At 43.2% G+C, this 23,995-nt stretch overlaps 1 protein-coding gene and 2 long non-coding RNA genes across 6 annotated transcripts in view; all 3 read left to right on the top strand.

Annotated features, from left to right (window-relative positions):
* The window catches only part of LOC141571048 (uncharacterized), a 38,710-nt gene extending 31,668 nt beyond the window's left edge, over window positions 1-7,042 (top strand). For both annotated transcript variants that reach the window (XR_012495542.1, XR_012495541.1), the window contains exon 3: window positions 6,070-7,042. This is a non-coding gene — a long non-coding RNA (uncharacterized LOC141571048). The remainder of the gene's footprint in view (window positions 1-6,069) is intronic.
* A 1,359-nt stretch (window positions 7,043-8,401) lies between these two features.
* On the top strand, window positions 8,402-23,711 carry APOD (apolipoprotein D). 3 transcript variants are annotated; one of them, XM_019723470.2, is made up of 6 exons: window positions 8,402-8,556; window positions 10,634-10,676; window positions 11,805-11,954; window positions 16,926-17,047; window positions 20,279-20,367; window positions 23,221-23,711. In XM_019723470.2, exons 3-6 carry the CDS (start codon window positions 11,832-11,834, stop codon window positions 23,454-23,456), a joined length of 570 nt encoding a protein of 189 aa, XP_019579029.2. In that variant the 5' UTR covers window positions 8,402-8,556; window positions 10,634-10,676; window positions 11,805-11,831; the 3' UTR covers window positions 23,457-23,711. The 3 variants fall into 3 exon arrangements, with proteins under 3 accessions (XP_019579029.2, XP_019579045.2, XP_019579038.2); XM_019723486.2 differs by lacking the exon at window positions 10,634-10,676 and having other exon boundaries at window positions 8,414-8,556; XM_019723479.2 differs by lacking the exon at window positions 8,402-8,556 and having other exon boundaries at window positions 10,620-10,676.
* Window positions 11,963-16,723, top strand: LOC141571049 (uncharacterized). Its single transcript, XR_012495543.1, has 2 exons — window positions 11,963-12,158; window positions 15,740-16,723. It is a non-coding gene; the product is annotated as an uncharacterized LOC141571049 (long non-coding RNA).
* Window positions 23,712-23,995: the final 284 nt, after the last annotated feature.

The following is a 23,995-nucleotide window of genomic DNA, read 5'->3' as shown; positions in this document are numbered from 1 at the left end:
GATTGGGTTGATTCCTCCCAACCCAACACAGATTCAGTGGGAGGCCGGTATAGTGACCAGGGCTGGGCTGACCCCACACTCATCTGCTCACGGGGACAATGCTTCCTTTGTACCATTGTTAATTTTTGTTGTTTTTTGGTTTGTTCTGTTTTTTTACTTTTCTTTCTCTCCAGCTTCAAATCCAGTTGCTCAGGGCCTTAGCTGAAGTCAGCTCTGCCCAAGCACACCTCCACACCAGAACTTACAATTCCCTAAGCAGGTCATCTTTCAAATGACCCTCCTGAAGTGTGAGGGTCCTGGGAAATCCAGTCACTTCCCCTGAAATGGAGACACTGGCCTCTGAAAAATTCTACAATCCTGGTCCCTGGTTAATGGAAGAAAAGGGGGTAGGGGTGAAGTAGGTTGATGCCTAAATCTTTAGGTCATCAATTGGGTTCTTTTGAGTGAGTTACGGCAAATCTCCAGGAAGTAAAATTCTCAATCCGCAGTAGTTACTGTGACAACATGAAGATCATCTCAGGCAAAACTTTAGAGAAAAAAGGCAAATCTGTGTTCACCCCTTAGGATTGAGAGGTGGGAACATCCTTCAGGCCCAGAAGTCTTTCTTCAGATGATCCCTTCCTTGGCCTTTATGATAAAATCACAGACTTCCTATGCATAATTGAAATTTCCTTATTTGAAGCAGAGTTGAGGAGCCAAATATTTCTTTCACATCTTTTTCTTTTAAAAGGTGAGCTTGTGTCCCTAAATTTTTGTTGTTGTAACTCCATCAAAGTAGCCCAATTCAAAGAAACAGAACGTACCAGGAAAGCAGACATTTGATTATTAAAAGCAAACTGTATATAAGTTATGTTTATTTGAGAGTTCGTGGCACCAAAGATAAAAGGATTCCTGGCCTACCTCTGGTCAATAGGCTTTTTTCCCTGGAGACCAGGATCCCCCTGTCGTCCCAAGGTACCCAGAGTGGTAATTGGGGCTGAGCTAGGCACCTGATATTCTGAGGCTCCCTAACTTTGCCTCCTCTTGAGTGGAGGTAGCTTGGGGAAGGGGAAGATAAGAGACCACTTGCAGCCCCTGGATGCGTGGAACGGAGTTGCCTCAGGGCCTCCTGACAAGATGCAGAGTTCCTGGCCTTTTGGTAGTTTGTCTGGTCATTGTCCAGCCTCAGCTGTAAAGGCTGCTCTCCAGGTGAAAGAAGCTGAAGGCAAGGGACCAGAGCAACTACTCAGAGTGGTAAATCTAGCATAGCAAACTCCACAAGGGCAAGGATTTTATCTTGTACATTGAATCTTCCTGGTGCCTAGCAAAATGCCTGGTTCTTAGGAAGTGCCCAGTAAACTTTTATTAAATTAATAAATGAGTGATTTATGAGATCAGGTGAAAGATTTAGGCCTGGGGGTGGGCAAGACAGAAGGAAGTCTAAGGGGATTAGTCAGAAACGACAAGAGAATCTTAGTCTCAGAATTATTGGCTCAACAGAGAAAGTTCCTTTAATCCAAATGCGGTTCCCACTAAGGTTGTGACATATGGTGTGAACTTAGTGACACTTGAATCTTCTCATGTCAAATTAGATGGTGGCCTGAGCTAAGGCATTGCCACTGGGGAAGGAGAGAGGGGATAAAATAGAAATTTAGAGGGCAGGATAGACAAATTTGAAGATGGAAAGTATGCAGGTGTTGGAGAAAAGTGACTCAAAGGTGAAAATAATATAGACGATACTTCATAGAATTCCTGTAAGGAGTGGATGAATTAACACAGAGAATCCCTAGAATGGTATTTGAGTATTGGGTAGGTTCTGAATAGAAGCAGCTTTCTGCCTCCTCCTCCTCCTCCATTTTCATTAAAGGTAGTACTGTCCCACTTGGAAACCTCAGAATGCCCACCCCAAGAAGGCTCTGCCACTGGTGTTTATCTGAACCTCACAATTAAAGCTCATGGACACACCCTTACTGGTCCCCACTGAACCAACAGAAATAAAACTGTCTTCTCTCCAGGGCTGCATCAGCAAACCCTGAAAGTCACTCTCTCCTACTCAGAATGTTTTCTTTGTTCCTCTGAGACAGAACCAACATCTCTGAGGGACAAAGGGGCAGCCTGACTCAAAGCCAGCAGATGCTATGGGCTCGGGGATGGCTGCACAGTGGTAGCTGGGGCTGCAGTCCCTGAGATTTCAATACTTGTGCTATACATTATGATGACATGTGGGAGCTTTTTAAAAAACTAAACACATGTATTTCTAAACATCAGGTTCACATTCAGCCGCAGACCTCTCAAAACACATTCATGCTGAGCTCTCCTGGGACGTCTTCAGGCCCTTTGGGGAAATGGGAAGGACCAGACACGAGTCTGGCCACATTTCTGATTTTTTCCCCCACAAATATTTCCATCTTCTCATTTATTCAACAAACATTTACCAAGCTCCTACCTTGTGCAGCAGATGTCTCGGTTTGACGGATAATAGTGATTTTGGACTAAATAGTTGGATTCTTCTCCTCTGCTTTCAGGTGGCCTTTTTCAAGGAAGGGATGAGTGAGCCATTGGTATCTTTCTCTGCAGAGAAGGAGGTATTTAACCTGAGGGCATTAACCCCTGGCACTCTGCTAGCTGAATCCTTTCACCCCTTTCTATGCTGGGGGGCTAGGACATAATGGTTAAAAGTATGGGTTTGGAGTCACACCTCAGGGCTTAGATTATCACTTCATCACTTTAAAAAGTTGCTTGACCAGCTGTCCCACCTCAGGTTTTTCATCTCTCTAATGGGAATAGTACTAATGCCTGCCTTTCATGGTGTGGTGACAATTAGAACTAATATGTGGAAAACAGCTATACAGGACCTGATGTGTAGTGTGCAATAGGAGCTATTGTTATAATTAGTTCTAGATTGAACTCTGCACCTTCCCCTCTATGTCACTTATTGAATAAAGCAGATGTTAGGGCAGGTGTAATTAGAGGAGTGACTGTGTTCAAAGAGGCCACCATGATCAAAGCAGACCTGTTCTCTCTCTCCAACATATCTCAGCAAGATGAATGACTGGACCACAGTCACACAAAGAGAAAATCCTGCATCCTCACCAGCACTTGTATATCTCTCTGCATCTGGTGACCTACCCTCTGCCTTCCCTCTTGTTTCTTGTTTCTATGGACATACAACACTCGCTCCTCTCAAAAGTCATCCTCTCCACCTGAGCTCTGGATCCCGTCCCTCTCTCCTACTCGGGGTTGCTCTTGTGGTCTGCACCCCCTATCCTATATAGTTCACATTTCTCCTCGACTGCTTCATTCTCATGTGCATGCCCTTGGTATCTCCCTTAACCTCCATGTCTCCTTAACTCATTTTTCTACTTTCTTTCAACTTCAAACAGAGTTGCTGTCTCCACTCCCCCACCCCCACAACCCACTCGAATTGGGCTCCTATCCTTACTATTCCACAGAGACTGCTGTTGTCAAGGTCACCAATGTCTTCCATGTTGTTAAATCCAGGGGTCACCTCTTTATTCTTATCTTCTTTGACCTCTAAGGTAAAAAGTTGATGATGTCCTCTTTCTTGAAACATTTTCTTCCTTTGGCTCTGTGATAGCTCATTGTCCTCTTTTTCTTCTGTCTCCTTTATTGGCTCCTTCTCCTCTACTCAATCTTTAGAGGTGAGAGGGTACCAGGGATCTGTCCTGAGCATCGTACCAGCTTTCCTTTGGTAACCCCTGTCATGCAGGGTGTCATGGTCCCACTCCCCATACAAGAACACAGGATATGGTGAGGCCAAAAAGGAACACCCACGGAGCCATAGGTAGGGGAGTCATACCACTATAGTCTCGCTGGCGGCTGGGTTGGAGACACAGGAAGCAGGAGCCACACTATCCACAACCTGCCTCCTGCTTCTCTGCCAACCAACCTCACTTGCTAACTGCAATCTGCTCTTGCTAGCTCAGCCACCATCTTCTTGCCAGCCCCCCATTTGCTGCTAACGTAGCCACGGCAGTTATATTAGTGGCCAATGGCTCACTGGTTACAGCTGACGGCCAACTAGCCACATCTGATGGCCATCCAATCACAGTTGATGGCCATTTACTACCTGAGTGAGCACCTTTCCAAGTGAGAGTTAGAGCCTGGAAAATGCACTCCTGGCTCTGTCCCCACACCCCACTCCGTCCGTGGCTTTGTAGACCATCTGTGTGCTATGATCCCACATCTCTACCTCCATCCCTGACTTTTCCCTAAAACTTGATTTGAATATCCAACTGCCTTCTTAATATTTCCACTTGGATATCTAATAGGCAACTCAGACATAATTTATCCTCGAGAAGTCAAGTTTTCCTCCCAAACTTGCTCCTTCTCAGTCTTCCCAGCGTTAGTCAAGGGCATGTGCATCCACCCTGTTGCTCGACCGATACATCTAGGAGTCAGTCTTAATCCTCCTCTGTCCTCATCTTCCATATTCAATCCATGAGCAAGTCTTGTCCACTTTAGTCTTGTCCACTTTATCTCCAAAGCACATTCCAAGTTCATCCACTTCTTTCCATTTTCATTACAATCACTCAAGTCCAAACCATCATTACCTGAATGACTGCAGTAGCTTCTCAGCTGATCCCTCAGTAACCATTCTACTATCCATTCTTGACAGGGCAGCCTGAATGATCTTCTCATGCTCTTGGTTAACGCCCTCCCATGGCTTCTTATTGTACCTGAAATAAAATCCAAGTTCCTCAAAGCAAGATACAATACGGCTTCTACCTACCTCCAAACTCATTGTGAATCTCTTTCCTCCTCACCCTCTCCACGCCAGCCACGTGGGTCTTTCTTTTCCCTGAAAGCACAAAGTCTGCTCCCATCTTAGAAGAACCCTACCAAGGGTTAATAATAACATTTTTCAATTTCCCAGGAAAGGGTTCTAAGAATTTCTTTGGTAGGTTTCTAGTAAGTGTTTCTCTCCCTCAGAGAGGTTCCCAGGAAAACAATTCAAATAACACTCTTAGAACTGGTGGTTCTTCCTGTAATGCTCTTCCCCTGATCCTTGAATGACTGTTTTCTTTTTATTATTCACATCTCAGCCTAAATGTCAGTACTCAGAGAGGCCTTTCCTGGCCACCCAACTGAAGTAGCCACCCAGTTACTCCCTAGCGGTCACCTTATTCTCTTGTATTTATTTTCCTGTCTGTGTATCTGACTATCCTCTAGAAGGTAAGCCCCATAAGAGCTAGGACATTGTTTTTCTTTTTCACCACTAAACCTGCAGGACTTAGAACAATGCCTGAACATGGCAGCGCTTGATATAATGTTGTTGAAAGAGGGAATGAATAGATGAATGAATTAGCAGGAGAGCTAGGACTAGAACCCTGGCCCCCGCCTTGCAGTTCAGTATTCTTTGCCCTGTGCCCTGTCAAGTTGCAGTTTTCATCAGTTTGATTGCTTTCTTGCTGTTCACCATATGCTTGGCGCCATTGAACTCTCTCAGCTGGGTCCAGGTCCTAGTGATAAAGGAAATGGCCACAAGGGGGCAAGCAGGAGAGGGAAGAAGACATCTGAATAACTCATGAAGTATATAATAAAGCCCTGCAAGTGATGAGAATTAAACGTTGTATTATTCATTTAATCATCCAATAACATGTAGTAAGCACTTACCATGTGCCAGGCATTATGTAATTTACCAGAAATAAAAAAGAAAACTCTGCTCTGAAAGACCTGACACCGTCCAGGAGACAGGCCCTGTGACGCTGCCTAGCACAGAATGATGGGCCTGAGAACAAAGTAACACGTGCTGTGGAAACACAAAGCAGAAAGTGAGGAACGTCGCACGGAGTGAGCAAGAATTAAAGAAGATATTCCAGGAATGGAACTTTGAGCTGAGTCTGAAAGAGTGAATTCATATTATTGAAAACTCTTAGTCTGGGTTTTCACACGAAAAGTACAATTGTGTTTCCCCTTTATTTTAACTGACGAAAAGGAAAATCACTTTAGAACGATATACAGGATGATTCTGGTAGTTGAAAGAACCACTTATTAATACATAGAGACGTTATCATTAGGGACACTTTTTTTTTTAAAGATCGGATAGTTCTCTATTTCTTGTTACAGGGCCCACCAAAATCATTCCGTCTTCCCTGAGAGTCTCATAGTGAACCCCCTGAGGAAATCACCTATGTATATGATGAAAGGTCACCCAACCAAAGAACTGCTTTCCTGTAAAACCACAAGCCATCTCCTTGAAGAAATGAGCTGTCAGGTAAAAGCAAGGTTTTGCAGCAGGTGAAATGAGATTGATCTATGTGTATTGATATGGAGAGATACATTATTACATGAAAACAAGCAAGCTTCAGAAGCCTGGATATTGTTGCTCTTATTGTTACTATGCTAGGATCTGTATAGGAATACCTAGAAGATAAATGCACACATAACAATGGTTACCTCTGTGGTGTGGGATTATAAGGCTCTATACTTTGAGTCCTACATTTTAATTGTTTAATTGGCACTATTTTAATTGTTTAATTGGTACTATTTTAGTTGTTTACCACAAATGTGTATTATTTTGGAATTAAAAAAATAAAGACTTGTTTAGAACATAGGTCTGAATTGTTTTGTGATGACTAAGAACTTGTGCTTGGCTCTATATCCCAGAAACATGTGAAGAGAGGATTTCCCTGTTATATCATTTGCCAACATTTACAGAAAAAAATAAATGAAGACCCAGGAAGATAATATGATTTTTCTCATGCTGTGACTCCTTGACTAGTACCTTTGGCTCCACAGTTAATAATTCAAAGCTGAGGAATAAAATATACATGTATCGATCTCCAGCTTAACACATGTGGCAACGTTAGCAACATCGCTTCGTGGGAAACTGCCACTATTTGGAGTAGAAGGAAATACTCTTTTCATAACATTGATGAGAGGCTATTGTGTATTTCTTCAGTGACAGGCAATTCTTGGTGACAAATGTGATGCAGGTAAAGAAGATGCAGAAACTTACAGGCGAGTTCTCCCCCAGGAAAACAATTCAAATAGAAGTCTCTTGAATCGTACCTTTAGTTCCTTTTGCATATCTTAGACTGCTCAGTAAATTCTTTAAATAAAAATAAATAAATAAATAGGTGGAAAAAAAAATCTTTAAATAGATGAGTCCCTTCCGTTTACATTACAAGTGTTTATTGGGCATTATGTGCTCTAGCACTGGGGTACATCAGTAAGTCAATAGGACATTCTCTGTATTCATGGAGCTTATATCCTAGTGGAAAAAACACAATAAGCAAGAAAATACATAAATAAAAGATAATTTCAGGAAAATGTAATAAGAATATAATGAAGCAGGTAAAATGACAAGTGTTCTATTTTTGAAAGGTCAGGAAGGTCTTTTTAAAAAAAGTGAGATTTGGGCAAGGACATGGGAGAAGGGAGGGAGCCGTGGAGAGTCCTGAGGGGAAAGCATTACAGGAGAGCAACAGTCAGTGTCCTGAACAGGAATAAGAATCCCCTTTTTGTCCTGTAAAGGTAAAGAACATCCTAAAGAAAGAGGTCTCGGAGTTTGGTATGGTAAGGATTCACTCTTGTTGTTGTTTTAATGTTTATAAGGCCTAGTGCCATAAATTTCTCTCTATTGCTTACAAATTTGAGAATTTTATTTAGGATTTAAGTCTGCTACAAACATACTGTCTTATCTATATCTAAATAAAAATACTTCCCACCTACCACAAAGGCATAGAATCCATTCATTAGAGTCAAAGCTGTTCATTCTACAAAGACGGGGCCCCACCAGAAGTGCCCCTGGACTTAAACCTGCAACCCACCCCCAACCCCACCCCAAGCAGTAACAGGCTGCCTAGAATATGTAGCTGGGAGGGTCATCAGGGGTACAGAGAGGAGCTGCAGAAGACACCTTTGGCCTTCTCAGCTTTTAGCCTCAACTGTGATAGAGCTGCTAGTGGAGACAGAAATGACAGTTTCTACTTCACAGTGGGGAGACTGAGGCTCAGAGAAGTGGGTGGCTTGCCCAGGATCACATAGAAAGCCTATTTCAATTCTTAAACTTCATTCTGTTGTGGAGCCACATTCCAGGCCAAGGACCACATGCGGGAATTCATGCTCCATTTCAGGAAGTGGGGTTGTTGACTTTTCATTTACACAAAAATGAAAAATAAATAGCAGATGTTTGAAAGCATGTTGCAACTCATCTTACTGGGACTTAAAAGTGCAATGTGACTGAGAACATTAAGTTAGAAAATCCACATGGCCAAAAAAGATGTTTTGAATGAAATGCACGTTGTCTTTTTCTGTCTCACACACACACCAACAATACCTCATTGTTTCTTCTTCAGGGAGCAGCTGTGAAGGAAATAGGGGGAGGGAGATGGACAGAACATTCCATCTTTGTGTTTTATACAGAGCTAAGCTTTTAGGCCAGCCTTCCTGAACTGTAGGGGTGCGGCATGCATTAAAATTCAACATCAGTAACCTGATGAAGCTTATAAAATAACTTGGGAGAAGCCAGTTATCAAGACAAGGCATCTCAAATTGGATGATTTTGCGTTTGGAAACTACCTTCATCTTGATAAAATAAAAATAAAAAAGGTATGTACGATAGATTTAATTCTCCTTTATGATAAATAACAGAAGCAGTATTGACTTGCAATTGCCTCTTTTCAGCTAAAAATAATGACTAACACAATTGAGAGCTTGTGCCAGTAGCTTCACAGGGTTGGTCTCAGTTTTCCTCAAACAACCTTACAAGGCAGATGTTATTAGTGCCATTTTTCAGACGACGAAACGGAGGTTCAGATATTCTAAGTAAGGCCAAAGCTAAGACCACCAACAAATGCCAGAGCTGGGTGCCAACTCAGTGTTGACTCACCTCAAAGTGTTCTGCTTGCGCTATACACACCCCTCTATCCTATGAGAGACAATGAGAAGAATTTCCATACTGTGCTAGATGAATTCTCAAGGAATTGTTATCCAACTGTGCATTACAGTAAAATTAACTGAAACGTGAACTGGAATTCATTGCATGAATAGAAGATGCACTTAAAAATATAGCACAAGAATATTTTCTTCAGAAGATACGTTTTCTTGTTAGGTTCAATAGCTACATGGATTTTTCAAGACCCACTTGTGGAAATGTATTGTATTTTATCATGTGAAATCTAAAAATTTAGTCCTTAATGTTTTGCAGCTCCTTGAGAACAGGAACTAAGTCCAAGCTAACACACAGGCATTGAGTTCAGACTCTTAGGAGATCTGGTATAAGTTCTGGCTTCAGAGCTTATCAAGAAGCAACCTGGGTAAAGTAACCTCATTGAGCACAGAGAATGTCAGCACAGGACCCTTCCAGATAGGATGCTGTGGAGATTCAGGGCATGGCTCATGTAAAATACTAAGGCCCAGGCTTCTTGGTGGGGAAGCTCGAAGAGCGTGAGCAGTGCTCAGCGTCAGTGCTGGACCAGGATGGTTGCTCGGTAACCTTAGCAGAATTTCTTTTAAATTATTTAATATTCAGTTCAAATAATATGTAAATTGTATTTATTTTTAAAAGTATTTAAACTCTCCTCATTAAGACAATCTTCCCATTGGTATAAGAAGATGCAAAACTACATGTCATGTATATCCAACTTCATAGGTACATATTAATAACGTGATCTGCCCTTGGAAGGTACTCAGTAACTATTGGATGAATTACAATGGAAAGGGCACTGGAAAAAATTATAGATGCTATCAACCTTTTCTCTCATAAAACATTTTAATGACAGGAATAAAATTACTGCAATAAAGAGGCATCTTTAGAAAAGATGCAATCAAGGGGAATTAACCCTGCTCTGAAATCCTCCTACAGACCTAAAAAAACATGTTTCAGCCCACAATAGAACATTGTGTAACAAGACGTTGTCAGAGTAAGATGTGGAACTGACTTTTGGTGTAACTGTCACATGCTAAAGTGAGACTCATCAGGTTACAGAGGTAGGTGTTTATTGAAGGCCACCAAAGGTGGTGCGCAGAAGGAAGCATGGCTCAGGGGTGCTGCCAAACGGAGAGCTGGAGGGAGGTGGGGCCTGAGTCCCAGCTCTCTGCCCTTCTGGGCCTCAGTTTCCCCACCGGTTCACCTGGGGGGGGATAAATGACCTCTAAGGTCCTTTCCAGTTTGGGGGGCACTGTAGAATGTGCATAACGTGTGGCCATCCCTTGAGGTTAGGCAATGAGCGTGGTGCCTAATGGGGGCCCAGAGTAGAGCTCCAGTGGTTCTAAGAACCTCTTGGAAATGGATGCAAATTTTTGCGGGTGGAGGCTGGGTTTCTAAATATCCATCATCCCTCAAAATAAAAGACAGGTGTTGTTTATACGGTGGAAGGGACTGATGGGAAATGGAGCTTCAGAAGCTAAGGAAGGTGGTCCCACTGCAGACTTGCTCATGAGGGTGGGGCTCAGTGACCACCCCTCTCCCGCCATCCCCTGCTGGCAGCTTTTACTCATTATATAATTTTTCTTTTGAAAACCAGCAAGGAAACTTCCAGAAGAAAAGTTATTGATTATTCAAGGTTATTTGAAGGTTTAGAAAGTCATAATAAAGTAGTTATAATTATTCCTGTTATGACACATCCTTTTAAATGCTCAGATCTGAGAACATTTTGCTTGCATTGATTCAGACCTCTCATCACAGGGAGAAAAGCAAACAGCTGGAAATAGCTCTTGTGCAGCTACAGGTAAGGAGTCACAAGGAAGAGAACAGACTGAAAATGAAGTCAGAGAAAGAAGCGGGGAGCAACGGATGCTCATACCCTGCCCGCCGCCCTGCAGCCTCTCCCACCCCTGCCTGCTGCCCCTCCTCACAGCAGCGTCCACTGCCGGAGGGTGCTTTGGGCCAAAACATAACTTGTTACACAGCTGCTGCATGCCAGCTACTAGTTCTTCTCTAGTTAAATGCACATCTATGGAAAATATCCCCAACAGAATGTAAAAGAAAGTAAAAGAAATTCAAGAAATGATCATTTGTTTCTGCTTTTTATAGTAACAGAAACTAGCATTTATTGAGCATTTTCTCTGTGTCAGATGCTGCTCCAAATGCTCTCTCTCTCTATTATCTCATTTAATTCTCAAAAAACTTCATAAGGGGGGGTATGATTGTTATTCTCACTTAATAGACCAGAAAACTAAAGCACATATTGGACACCGTTATACTTAGTATGTGGCAACGCCAATATTGAAACCCATTCAGGGTGACCCTGGAGTCCCCAGCATGCTGCTCCCTGTTCCGGTTTGCAGGCCTACTCCTGGGCTGGTAAACAGCCCAGCAAGATGGAGGCAGGGGCTGGGGGGTGACGGGGAGGAGGTCAGGAAGGCATTTTTCTTACGAATCGAATAAGTCACTAAATGTTGTGCATGGTTTGTTTTCCTTTTTCCACACTCTAATGGCTCATTTGACTGCTTCAGTACCCCCCCTTTGCCTGTCCCTTGCCACCACATTGTTTCCATTCATTCAAGTATCTACTGTGCCTGGCACTTCCAGGTTCTGTGGTTGAGTCCCAGGAGAATCAGACAGTGTCCACCCTTGAAAAATGTTAAGTAGGTGAGGGGGCCGGGGAGATTACACAATAGATCTAACCAACTCCAATACCAGGCAGCGTGTGCTCTGATAGAGGTACAAAGGTCCTGGAGAGAAGTTCCCAGGGGCGGAAGGCCTCCCAGCGGTGCTGACATTCAGGTGGCCCTGGAGGAGGAGGGGCTCCAATGGGCTGAGTGGGAGGAATGCCTCCAGAGGGACCGCCCGCCCAGAGATCTTTCTCCAGTGATTGCTCAGAAGACTCCAGCTGCTTTGTTTCCTTCAATTCCAGGTTCCATCCCAGCCACTCAGCCTCAAGATGGTGACAGCATTGCTGCTGCTCTCGGCACTGGCTGGCCTCCTAGGTGGGGCAGAGGGACAAGCATTCCATCTTGGGAAGTGCCCAGCTCCTCCTGTGCAGGAGAATTTTGACATAAATAAGGTGTGGTAAAAGGCTAACCTCCCACTTGTTTTCCTGTCCCTTGTTTGAATAAGCACCCTGAAAGGCTCAGCTTGATTATTCTGCCCTGATGGCCACAGCAGGCCTGGGAGTAGGTACTTACCTTATATGCGGTTCTCTCACAGCAGACTCTGAGGCGAGAACTGGGAGTAGGGAATTTTTGGAAGATGATCTCAGGAAGCACAGGTGAGCATGTGGGGAAAGTGAGACAGAGAAGGCAGGAAGCAGTAAAAGGTGCATTCAGGAGCTGGTTACTCTGTGAACAACAATGGGTTCAGTCTTGCTGGGGATCCTTTGAGGAAATGCGTGGAATGCGCCCCAGGTTGTCCCACAGACGGATGCAAGTGGGCCATGGGAGCTCCCATGGCAAAGCTGTCTGGCCAAGGAGACACAGGTGCAGTCTGTATGGGCATTGTCTGCTGTGGCTGAGGCAAACCCAGAGGTGGGCGGAGAGGACATGGGCTCAGGCATCAGTAGCAGCTGCTGCAGTCATCTTATCCCCATTCATCCGCAGATGAAGAAGCTGAATGTCAGACAGTTTATAAATCACCGAGTCACATAGCTACTAAATGCATCCTGGGATTCCAAGCTAGGCCTCCTACTACTGCCGGACACCCAAGGATTACCCAAACGGCCCAGGAGACAACAGAATTCCCCAAAGGGCTTTCTCATCTATGGCTTTTCTTCCTCAGAGTAGGCCCAGCCTTACTGGATATTTGTGTGGCCAGGGGGCTGGAGCAGCAGAAAGAGGCAGCTATTGGATAACAGGACTTAAAGCTCCCATTGCTGCTAACTCATGCTTAGAATCTCCCTGTTAAGACATCTTCCCCTTAGTAGAAGATTTGGATCTCTTTTAAGAATCAACGCACTTGTTATGAGTGACATTGAACTTGTTATCAGTCACTCACACCTCAGTGTGAATGAGTGTTGTGCTCTCTTAGGGGGTGGGTTAGGTAGAGGAGTGAGGGAGGAGAGCTCAAAGCCTGAGGGGGGTGGAGAGGGAGCATTATCAATAGAGACCTCAAACAGGGGAGATGGAAAGGGGAGACATAGTAAACTGCAGTTTACATTGACTAACTCCATTAATTATGAAGGGCTGATCCTTTCGTTTATATAACCCTGCTGGTCCACAGGTGGCTTTATAGAAAAATCAAGGGAATTTGAGTAACATTTCAGTTTGGGGGTAAAAATCCCAAGACACTTTGAAAATTATAATTGATTTGTATTTACAAAAGTCCTTTGAGGAATAAAGCAGGATATTTACAATAACAGTTTTATTGAGATATAATCCATATACTATATACTTTACCTATTTAAAGTGGTTTTCACTTTCAGTGGTTTTTAGTATATTCGCAGCTATAGAACCATCACCACAATCAATTTTAGAACATTTTTATCATCCCAAAAAGAAACCCCCATACCCATTAAAAGTCATTCCCCATTTCCCCCAACCCTCTCTGCTCCAGGCAATGGGTAATCTACTTTCTGTCTCTATGAATTTACCTATTCTGGACATTTCATAGAAATGGAATCATGACATAATATGTGGTCTTTTGTGACTGACTCCTTTTACTCAACATGTTTTCAAGGTTCAGACATGTTGTAGCATGTGTGAATTCTTCATTCCTTTTCATTGCCAAAGTATACTCTACTATATGGATTATGCCATATTTTATTTATCTATTCATCATTTGAGTAGTTTATACTTTTTGACTATTAGAAATAATGCTGCTATGAACACTCATAGCCAAGGTTTTTTTTTGTTTGCTGGTTTGTTTTTGTGGGGACATATATTCTTAGTTTTCCTGGGTATATACCTAGGAATAGAATTACTAGGTCACATGGTAACTCCATGTTTAATCTTTTGATAAACTGCCAAACTGTTTTCCAAAAGGCCTGAACCATTTTACATTCCCACCAGCAGTGTATAATTCCAGTTTCTCCATATCTTTGTCCATACTTGTTATTGTCATTTCTCTGATTATAACCATTTTTAATGGATATGAAGTGGTATCTCACTGTAGTTTTTTTTTTGTTTTTTTGGTGTGTTTTTTTTAAGATTTTATTGGGGAAGGGGGACAGGACTTTATTGGGGAACAGTGTGTACTTCCAGGCCTTTTTTCCAAGTCAAGTTGTTGTCCTTTCAGTCTTAGTTGTGGAGGGCGCAGCTCAGCTCCAGGTCCAGTTGCCATTGCTACTTGCCAGAGGCACAGCCCACCATTCCTTGCAGGACTCGAGGAATTGAACTGGCAACCTTGTGGTTGAGAGGACGTGCTCCAACCAACTGAACCATCTGGCAGGCAGCTCAGCTCAAGGTGCTTTGTTCAATCTTAGTTGCAGGGGGCGGAGCCCACCATCCCTTGCGGGATTCGAGGAATTGAACTGGCAACCTTATGGTTGAGAACCCACTGGCCCATGTGGAAATCGAACCGGCAGCCTTCGGAGTTAGGAGCATGGAGCTCTAACCGCCTGAGCCACCGAGCCGGCCCTCACTGTAGTTTTGATATGCATTTCTCAAATGGCTAATAATATTGAGCATCTTTTCATGAACTTATTGGCCATTTGTATATCTTCTTCATAGAAATGTCTATTCAAGTCTTTTGCCCATTTTTTAATTGGGTGATCTACCTTTTAATTGTTGCTATATAAGAGTTATTTATATATTTTAGATACGAGTCCCTGTCAGATAATAATTTCCAAATATTTTCGCCCATTCCATGGATTGTCTTTTCACCTTATTGATGTGTTCTTTTCACTCTCTCGATGTGTCCTGTGTCTTTTGCAGCACAGAAGTTTTCAGTATGAATTAAGTCCCATTTATCTGTTTTTTTCTTTCATTGCTTTTGCTTTTGGTGTCATATTTTAAAAACCATTGCCTAATCCAAGGTTAGGAAGATTTACTCCTATATTTTCTTCTAAAACTTTTATAGAAGAAAGACTTTACATTTTAAGTTAGATTTTGTATGTCATGTGATATAGGGGTCCAACTTATTCTTTTGCATGCTGATATTTGGTTGTCCCAGAACTATTTGTTGAGAAAAATATTCTTTCCCCATTGAATAGTCTTGGCATCCTTATAGAAAATCAATTAACCATATATGTATGAGTTTATTTTTGAACTTTCAATTCTATTCTCCTGGTCTATATGTTTATCCCTTTGCTAGTACTGTACAGTCTTGATTACTATAGCTTTGTAGTTAAGTTTTGAAATCAGAGTGTATGAGTCTTCCAACTTTGTTCTTCTGGCTATTTTGAGTCCTCTGCATATCCATATGAATTTTAGGATCAATTTGTCAATTTCTACAAAGAAGACAGTTGGGAGTTTTAATGGAGATTGCATTGAAACTGTAGACCAGCTGCCATCTTAACAATTTTAAGTCTTCCAACTCGTGAACTTAAGATATCTTTCCATTATACTTACGTCTTCTTTAATTTCTTTCAGCGATGTGGTTTTCAGAGTACAAATTTTATATCTCATGGGTTAAATTTATTCCTAAGTATTTTATTCTTTTGATGTTATTGTAAATGGAATGTTCTCCATTTCACTTGCAGATTATTCATTGTAAGTGTAGAAATATGTTTGATTTCTATATATTGATCCTGTATTCTTTAACCTTGATGAATTCATTTATTAGTTCTAATAGATTTTTTGTGTGTATAGATGCCTTAGGATTTTCTGTGTACAAAATCATGTCATCTGCAAATAGAGACAGTTATACTTCATCTTTCCCAGGATTCTTTTTAAACATTGCATTCTTCTTATACAGATAGAGAAACTGAGACTCTAGAACCTGGAAAAAGCAAGACAAAGATTCTCCTCTAGAGCCTCTGGAAAGGATAATAGCCCTGCCAACATCTTGATTTTAGCATAGTGAGACCTGTGTCAGACTTCTGACCTGTGGAACTATAACAAAGTAAATTTGTGTTGTCTTAAGCTTGTGGTAATTTGTTATAGCATCAATACAAATCATATTTTCTCTAATTTTTACATGAAAGGTAGCTTAATATGTACATTATTTGCACCTGATTTTTTTCGTTAAAGATATCTTGGAAATAATTCCACACTGCTCTTTTAAAAGAGCATGTATAACATTCTACTGCGTGGATGTGCCATCGTTTATTTACCAAGGCCTCTACTAATGCTCCCTTAGACTCTTTCCTGTCCTTTATTATTATAAATAGTACTGCAACAGATAACCTTATACACATATTATTTCTTATTATCTGAAGGATACATTCCCAGAAGTGAAATTGCTGGGCCAAAGAGTGTATGTATTTTTAGTTTGGCTAGGTATTGCCAGATTGCCCACCACGAAGGTTGTAAACAGGTGCGGTCCCTATGCCAGGTAATGTATGGAAGCTGGAGATGCCATCCTCGCCCACACAGCTGCACACTTCTTTTAAAATTGACTCTGTGCACCGCAGTTGTGAACTGAGAGCCAGCTGCCATTGGAAGAGTGACACAGGTCTTCTAAATCCTCATCATGTACCAGAAACCTTTGTGCCCAGCTCCCTACATGGGGTCATGTGAGGAGAATTTAACCAACTCTGGAGTCCCAGCTCCCCAAAGTGAACATATCTGGCTTTGTACATGATTCAAAAATGCCCTGTAGAATCATAAAATGTTTGAGATGGCACCTTACATCACCTAGACTAATCCCTTCCTTTAACAGAGTTTAGAATTTCTCATAGATTTTGGCTGAAGGGGACACTGAGAACATATCTAAATAAAGAGCACTTTAGGAATAGAATGTGGCATTCAACCGGTGCCCACACATCCGATTCACTTATTCTCATTTGAATCAATATCTTGCTCAGTTGCTGCTGGGAACAATGCAGCCCATTTTGCCTGGTTTCCCCAGGAAAGGGCTCTGCTCTGAAAGACAACAATGGAGAAGAGTTTGCAGGTCCCCAGAGAGCCACAGGGTTTTGCTCTGCTTGTTGTCTCTGCAGTATCTTGGAAGATGGTATGAAATCGAGAAGATCCCCGTGAGCTTTGAGAAGGGAAGCTGCATCCAAGCCAACTACTCGCTAATGGAAAACGGAAACATCAAAGTGATAAACCAGGAGCTGAGGTGAGTGGCTGTGGTTTCAAAAGCTTCACACATCCTGGAGCCAGCTCGGCAGAGAGCTGTCCTAGTGTGACTGGGTGTCCTTGCAGTCTAGGTCAGGGAGGACACGGTCATTGCTGGGTCTGGACGGCCTGCTCATAACAGGTCCTTAGATGAAAGCTTTTGTCAGGCAGGACAGTGGGGACTAGAGGTCACTCAGTCATTTCCATAACCACTTGCAGACCCCCTACTGTGTATTGGACCCTGTGAGAGCCACTAAGGTAATGCAAACTGCTGGCTTCCTTTTCTCACTGCAAAGTAGATACTCTGGTAGCAAAGGACAGCAGGAACCATGTTGTCTGACCTGCAAACCAAGGGAGAAACCCTTCTCTATCATCTACTGACAGAGAGCATCCAGCATTCCTTGAAACTTCCAGCAACTGGGAGCTCATCGCCTTCCATGACAGTTCATTTCATCTCCAGACAGCTTTAACTATTAGAAAATTCCTTTTCTGATTAAGTAAGGTTCAAATACACATGTAGTCACACTCCAGGTTATGTGAACAGGATGTTCCACAGAAGTGTACTTTTCTATTACTGAAGGCTTCTCACAGATTGATATTTGATCCCAAAATTCACACTTTGAAAAGCAAACACAAACTTTAAAAAGCCTCAGGAAAACTACCCACCCTCCATCAACAAAGATAAGAGCAACAATAAACAACAGTAACAGTTATTAAGCATTTCCTATGGGAAAAGCACTATTCTGCATGTATGTGCATATATACATATGTATGTACATATATATATGGGTATGTGTGTATATATATTCATTTAATCTCATAACAACCCTGAAGTAGTACTATTACTAACCCCATTTTTATGGGTGAGGAAACTGAGGTATAGAGAAGTAATGTGCCCAAGGGTCGCAAAGTTCATAAGTGACGAAGTTGAGATTCCCACCCAGGGAGGAGTGAAATGGGGAAGAGAACCGAAGACAGATAAAAAGAAAGGCTGGGAGTGAAGGATTGTCCTTCCTGTTCCCTTCAGGATCTGAAAATTGTGTTCAACTCCAAGAAAACACGTAAGCCAGCCTGGAAGTTACTCAGGCTCAGAGGGGCTTTCTAAGGCCATGCTATTATCCACCAAGCTTCCTGTGAGCCAAAACACAGTGGGTTGACTCCCTGAGTCTACGTAAACCACAGAAACAAAGTAAGGATATTGAGGGACTCTATAAAGAAAAATCCAGCTCATTTCAGGTCCCAGGAAGGGCTACAGGAATTGAGATGCAGTTTTCCAGAACATCTCACAGGAATTTTGTAGGCCCCAAAGTTGCAATGACTTCATTTCAAATATTTTGTCCCATTCTAAGACCAAGAGTCAGACAATGATACAGATCCCCAAACCTATGTGATCTCCCCACCTCTTCTTCGGAGCTGGCCAGGATCCTGAGTGTTAGGTCTCTCTGCCTCTAGGGTCACACCTGGTTAAGATACAAGGGCACATGGAAAAAGGTTTGCTAGTTCAGGAAAATGGTCTAGCCTCTTCTTCCAGGAGTACTGCTGAGTGAGTGGACGACACAGCAGGGAGTCTGAGGAGAACATGCTTAGCCAGTGTCAGAGAATTAGAGGAACAAAGCAGCTAGCATGGGACCGGGAGCTGAAGGGCTCAGGCTTTGGAGTTAGGCTGCCCAGTTTCGAATCCTGGTTCTGGCTCTAACAACATGATCTTAGGTTAGTTATAATCATCCTCTCCAGCTCCTTTTCCTCCTCAGTGAAACGGCAATAATCATAGCACCTCATAGCCTTTCCCCAAAAGGCTCTGTGAGCATTAGTGAGGCAACACATGTAAAGCATTTAGACCACTTAATCATTTAATAAATATTACTATTACTATTAATCTGCTGCTACCCTTGAAACTATGCATGCATTTTTCTCATGAACAAATTGCAAGTTAATGACCAGAGACAGGTGTTTTAAAAATTGTTCTGGAGCACAACACAAATGATAATGAAAAGGGAGAAAAGCTCCTGGAAAAGAGACAGGTTTGTTGCTAAGCAACTGTATGCAGATAGAAATGGACCATTTTCCCTGGCTAACTGAGTTCCAGGTGATAGAGCAGGGCACAATCAGAGTACATGCAGGACCATCAGAATACATTTCCCACCCTCCCTTGTCTGGTGCTTATTGTATGGTTTCTAGGACAGCCATTACCACAAACCATAGCCTACTTTCTGGCACGTTCTAATTTTAGTTTGTCTGCCCCCTTGAGGACTGATGAACAGGCAGTTCCTGTCCCAGCTTCCCATAGAGAGCACCCTAATGTCTGAATACCCTCCCTGAACTGCCTCTATCCCCAGGCCTTTCCCCGCTCCCCCAGGCCCACGGGGTCATCAGGAGTTATCCAGAAGTGGAGCCAGTTCCCTTCAGAAGAGTGAAAGTATTTCATACAACCTAAGACCATCACTTTTAAGACACACCACCACATACCACAAAGAAAGAAATAACACAAGTGTAAGGTGGCATTAATTATAAGATACACACTTTATATTGAATGTCTCTGAGACCTGGATGCACCCGAGAATCACAAAATAAGGTAAATCTTTGCTCACTGCCTGCTTTTACCCGGCCTACATCAAAACCTCCCATGTTCAATCAGGAGCTTGTTGAATGGGAAGGTGTCTCAGGGTTCAGGTGTATAAACCCTTTTACGGGACAGATGATGTCACATGAGATCACTGAGGCCCAAAGAGGGAGAAAAGCTTGCAGATCTCCAGACTCCATGTTTTGCATTATTTTCAGTAATCAAGTCAGTCAGTATTTTTCCATTGGTCCCTTCTCATTTTTTAAAGTGATTCACTTTTAAAGAAGTGAATTCTTAGTGTATTGGGCTGTTTTGATTGTTTGGCATTTCCTTCTCTTTTATTCCCTCTGTCTCCAGAGCCTTGCAGGCCGTTGCTTATAGTCCAAGCAACAGTGTAGAAATGCAAGGGTCTAACATATTATCCAATTCTGGAGCATTGCAATCACGACTTCTCATCACCCCAGGGCTGTCTTCTTCTCCTTGGTCTCAGAGACAGTCACAGAAGAAAGGGGAAGGAATGGAACTAGAGGCTAGCCTGCCTTCAAGAGCCTCTCTAACCCAAAATCACAATGTTGGCCACCATGGTCGTTAGTGTCACAAGTCTTGCCTTTTATTGGTTTTTGGCTTTCAAGGTGTTCGGGTTATTTTATTTTATTTTTTAACTCATGGCAGATCTGATGGAACTGTGAATCAAATTGAAGGTGAAGCCTCCCAGGCCAACCTCACAGAGCCCGCCAAGCTGGGAGTGAAGTTTTTCTGGTGTAAGTATCCACTTCTCTTGGATTGGAGTTTCAGGGACAAGAGACAGGTAAACTGAAGGCTAGAGCCCTGGGTTGGAGCATTTGTGTCACATCTGGGTGTCATCCATAATGACTCAATGCATAATTATTTGTTGATTACCTACTACACGCCAGGCACTGGGGTAGGTGCTGGAGATGCAGTGATGAGGAAGACAGAGCTGGCCCTTGCCCCTGAGGAGCTTACATCCCAGTGCAGATTCTGACAAATACCCAGGCGATTTACTACAAAACTACAGTGAATGTTTCAATAGAGGAAGCAGAGATTGGAGCAATAGGAGACCCTATCCAGTCTTGTTACCCAGAGAAAACTGAGGCCTGAAAAATTAGTAGTTATTAGCAGAACAACAAACATATACAAAAACTTAGAGCCAAGAGGTGGCAGGAGTGAAGGTCTGTTTGAGTCCTGGCTCTGTCGGCCATTTTCCAGCCCCATCGTAGAAGTCCCTGAGAGATAGTTAATCACAAGCCTTTGCCCTGTGAGTCCTGGGCTAAGTGAGGAATGGACACAGGCAACAGCAAAGGCACCACATATTAGTTTTAGTGCTGATCTAGACACACCAAAGAATTCAGCTCAGAACTGTGAAGCTTTCTAATGCCAAAAGTGCTTGGGAGGGCCTCTCCCCACCTGTGCGGCCAACACTGAAATCACCAGCTGCAAGAGGAATCACACTACTCTCTTCCATCCCCTGACCAATCAAGGACCTAGAATGGGACAAAGAGGAAGTTCTTATTTTCTTGACCTAGATAGGAATGCTGGGATGAGGAGAAAACAGTTCCTCCCACACATATGACTATGGGCAACTAACTTCACATCTACACCCAGTCCTGTGAAGATAAACTAGATAACACATATTCTATAAGCTGGAAAAGGCTTTGTACAGGTCTCTTGTTATTTCCACAAATAAGAAAGTGGAAGTGCAGAAAAGCTAGGTGACGTAGGCAAGGTCACTGGACTAATTAGAGGCAGAGTTGGGACTAAAACCCAGGTCTCCAAACTCTCAGTGAAGATGGGGATGGGAGTGAAGGTAAAATATTATGTGCACAACCTTCTTAGGAAGCCTGCAGCAGGAGCTAAAGGAGAGGCCAGAGCTGTTGGCTGGGGAAACAGAGAAGGAAGAGATTTATTGTGGTTGTAGGGATCAGATGTTTGCACTGGATTTTGCAGAGGATATGGGAGATTATGGGAAAGGGCGTTCCAAGTGGACGGAATGGCATGAGAAAAGGTCTAGAGAAAAACCCTAGAGCAAAGGAGGGTCCATGGAGTGGAAGATAAGACACCAGAGAGTTTGAAAGTCCTTCCATAAGCAATAGGAGACTGTCAAAGTTTTCTAATAAAGAGACATGGAAGTTTTCTTTACTACGAGCAAATATCTGAGCAAATTTATGCTTGAGTGCTAGACTCTGTGGGAGGAAAGCAGAATGTGCCTGCCTGAGGGTGTGCAAGTGGGGCACAACGCTGCTGCGGGAAGAGGTGGAAGACGTATTTTCGCCAAATCACTCCGGGCTGAAGAGCTCTCAGTCCAGCTGGGCACACACAAAGCAGTTGAATTTCAACAATAGCAGATATATGATGAATATATGCTCTTATGAGTGAGCCAGGCAGGTGGCACCAACAGTGCTAGAAAAAGTAAGTCAGAAACAATACTTAGTTGAGGCCCTACAGCCTCGTCCAGGCTCCTGTCCAGATGTCCTCTACGTGTCCTTCTGTCTCATAGTTATGAACAGGTAGAAAGCCGGAAGGACCTTGGTGGGTGGTCATCTGGACTAGTCCTCCTGTGTGGTCCTGATAACCAGCTAGGTCCTTGACCCTCAGCCAAGCACTAACCACTCACACACTGCCTCCTTTGTCTAGCAGCTTCACACGGTCATTCACGAGTGCTGTGCTGTGGTTTGACTTGGCAAACACTGGGATTAGTTTTGAACATGGGGTGGGGGGCGGGGGGGGGCGGGGGGGGCGGGCGGGGAATGCTGAAAACCCAGGAAAACAAATCATCCAGGACTGCAAATGTGTCCGTGTCTATTGTTCTTATGGGGTCAGCATACATCTTTCTCCCATGTGGGTCCATCTTCTGCTTAACTGTGCTATGAATTTTCCTTGGCTTGGAGCTTGGCTGTGTAGATCAAATTCCTACAGGAAGTTTCTGGATCCAGAAGGAGAGGGCAAATCCTCTTAAGAACCCCTTTAATCTTGGGCTTTCAGTGCTGCACAGATATCAATCAATGACTTGTCATAGGTCATTTGTAAGGAAAAGCTCATAACCTGTTACCACATGATTTGCCATATTCTTAGAACTGGAAGGACTTTCTGAAGGGCAGGCCGGAAGGAAAACAGACAAACCAATGTTATCCCCTGCCTCCTCCCTTGGTCAATTTCTAGAGTAAGCTGGGTGGTACGGACTCAGAAAGCCTGAGGCCCCTGACCTTACATTCTTAACTCCACTTAGCTAAGTGAAGCTCCATATGCACGAGTGCTAAGGCAGCCTGTCAGTCTAGAGGATCCAGCCAAACCCCCCAGTTCCTATGGGCTTGCAGAGACCAGCCTGTCCTGTCAGGGAGGATCCAGAATGTTAGCTCTGAACTCTGGCTACACATTAGAATCACTGGGGAGCTTTTAATGGTACCAACCACCTGATACCAGGAGCGGGGGTGGAGGAGGGCTAGTATTTTTCAAAGCTCCCATACGATTCCCACGTGAAGCCAGAATTAAAAAACACTGATCTAGAAGAACCAGGACACCAGAGCCTGGCTTCTGGGCACTGGAAAATGTTTCTCTTGCACCGGTTCCTCCTAATACTGCCCTCTTCTGGTTCTCAGTGATGCCTTCGGCTCCATACTGGGTCCTGGCCACGGATTACGAGAACTACGCCCTCGTGTACTCCTGTACCACAATCATCTGGCTGTTTCACGTAGATCATGTTTGGATCTTGGGAAGAAACCCTTATCTCCCTCCAGAAACAATGACCTACCTAAAAGATATCCTGACCTCTAATAACATTGACATTGAGCAAATGACTATCACAGATCAGGTGAACTGCCCCGAGTTTCTGTAACAAGGCTCCAAACGGAGCCTGCATTCACGCCATGTTCCTTATTTTGCTTTGCTTTTCCCCCACCTCACCCCATGCTTCATAATAACAAACCAACCCACCATGGCAAACCATTGCAAATACCAGGAGGGAAATTTAACAGCAGAAGCCAGTGGAAAGGAACTCCAGGAAAGTTGGCCCAAACACTTACCATGCACTATCCTGTTACCTTGCAAGCCTAATAATAAACTTGTTGCTGACCTGCTGTGCTCACAGTAAGTTCTGAATTGGATCAATTATTGTGGGTTTTTAATTATAAGCTTATGTTTAGAAATCCTGAATCCGTTAGGTTGAAAAAATTAAGCACTGAACAGTTTAAATTTAAAAGTAACAACCTGATGGCAAAGGCATGTTCTGAACACCTGGATCCAGGTGCCCCCTCTGCAGTAGGCATTCCTTTGGGAGGAATCATTTAGGGTTTTTGAGTCTCCTACACACACTTTCCTTGAAGCATTTACTTTCTTATCAGGAGGTCTTCAGAGTCAGGGTGAAGAATGGGACCA

The sequence above is a fragment of the Rhinolophus sinicus genome, linkage group LG01, assembly GCF_036562045.2.
Source record: "Rhinolophus sinicus isolate RSC01 linkage group LG01, ASM3656204v1, whole genome shotgun sequence".
Classification (NCBI taxonomy): domain Eukaryota; kingdom Metazoa; phylum Chordata; class Mammalia; order Chiroptera; family Rhinolophidae; genus Rhinolophus; species Rhinolophus sinicus.
The sequence above is the reverse complement of the archived record's forward strand: the minus strand, read 5'-3'. Positions and strand labels throughout refer to the sequence as shown.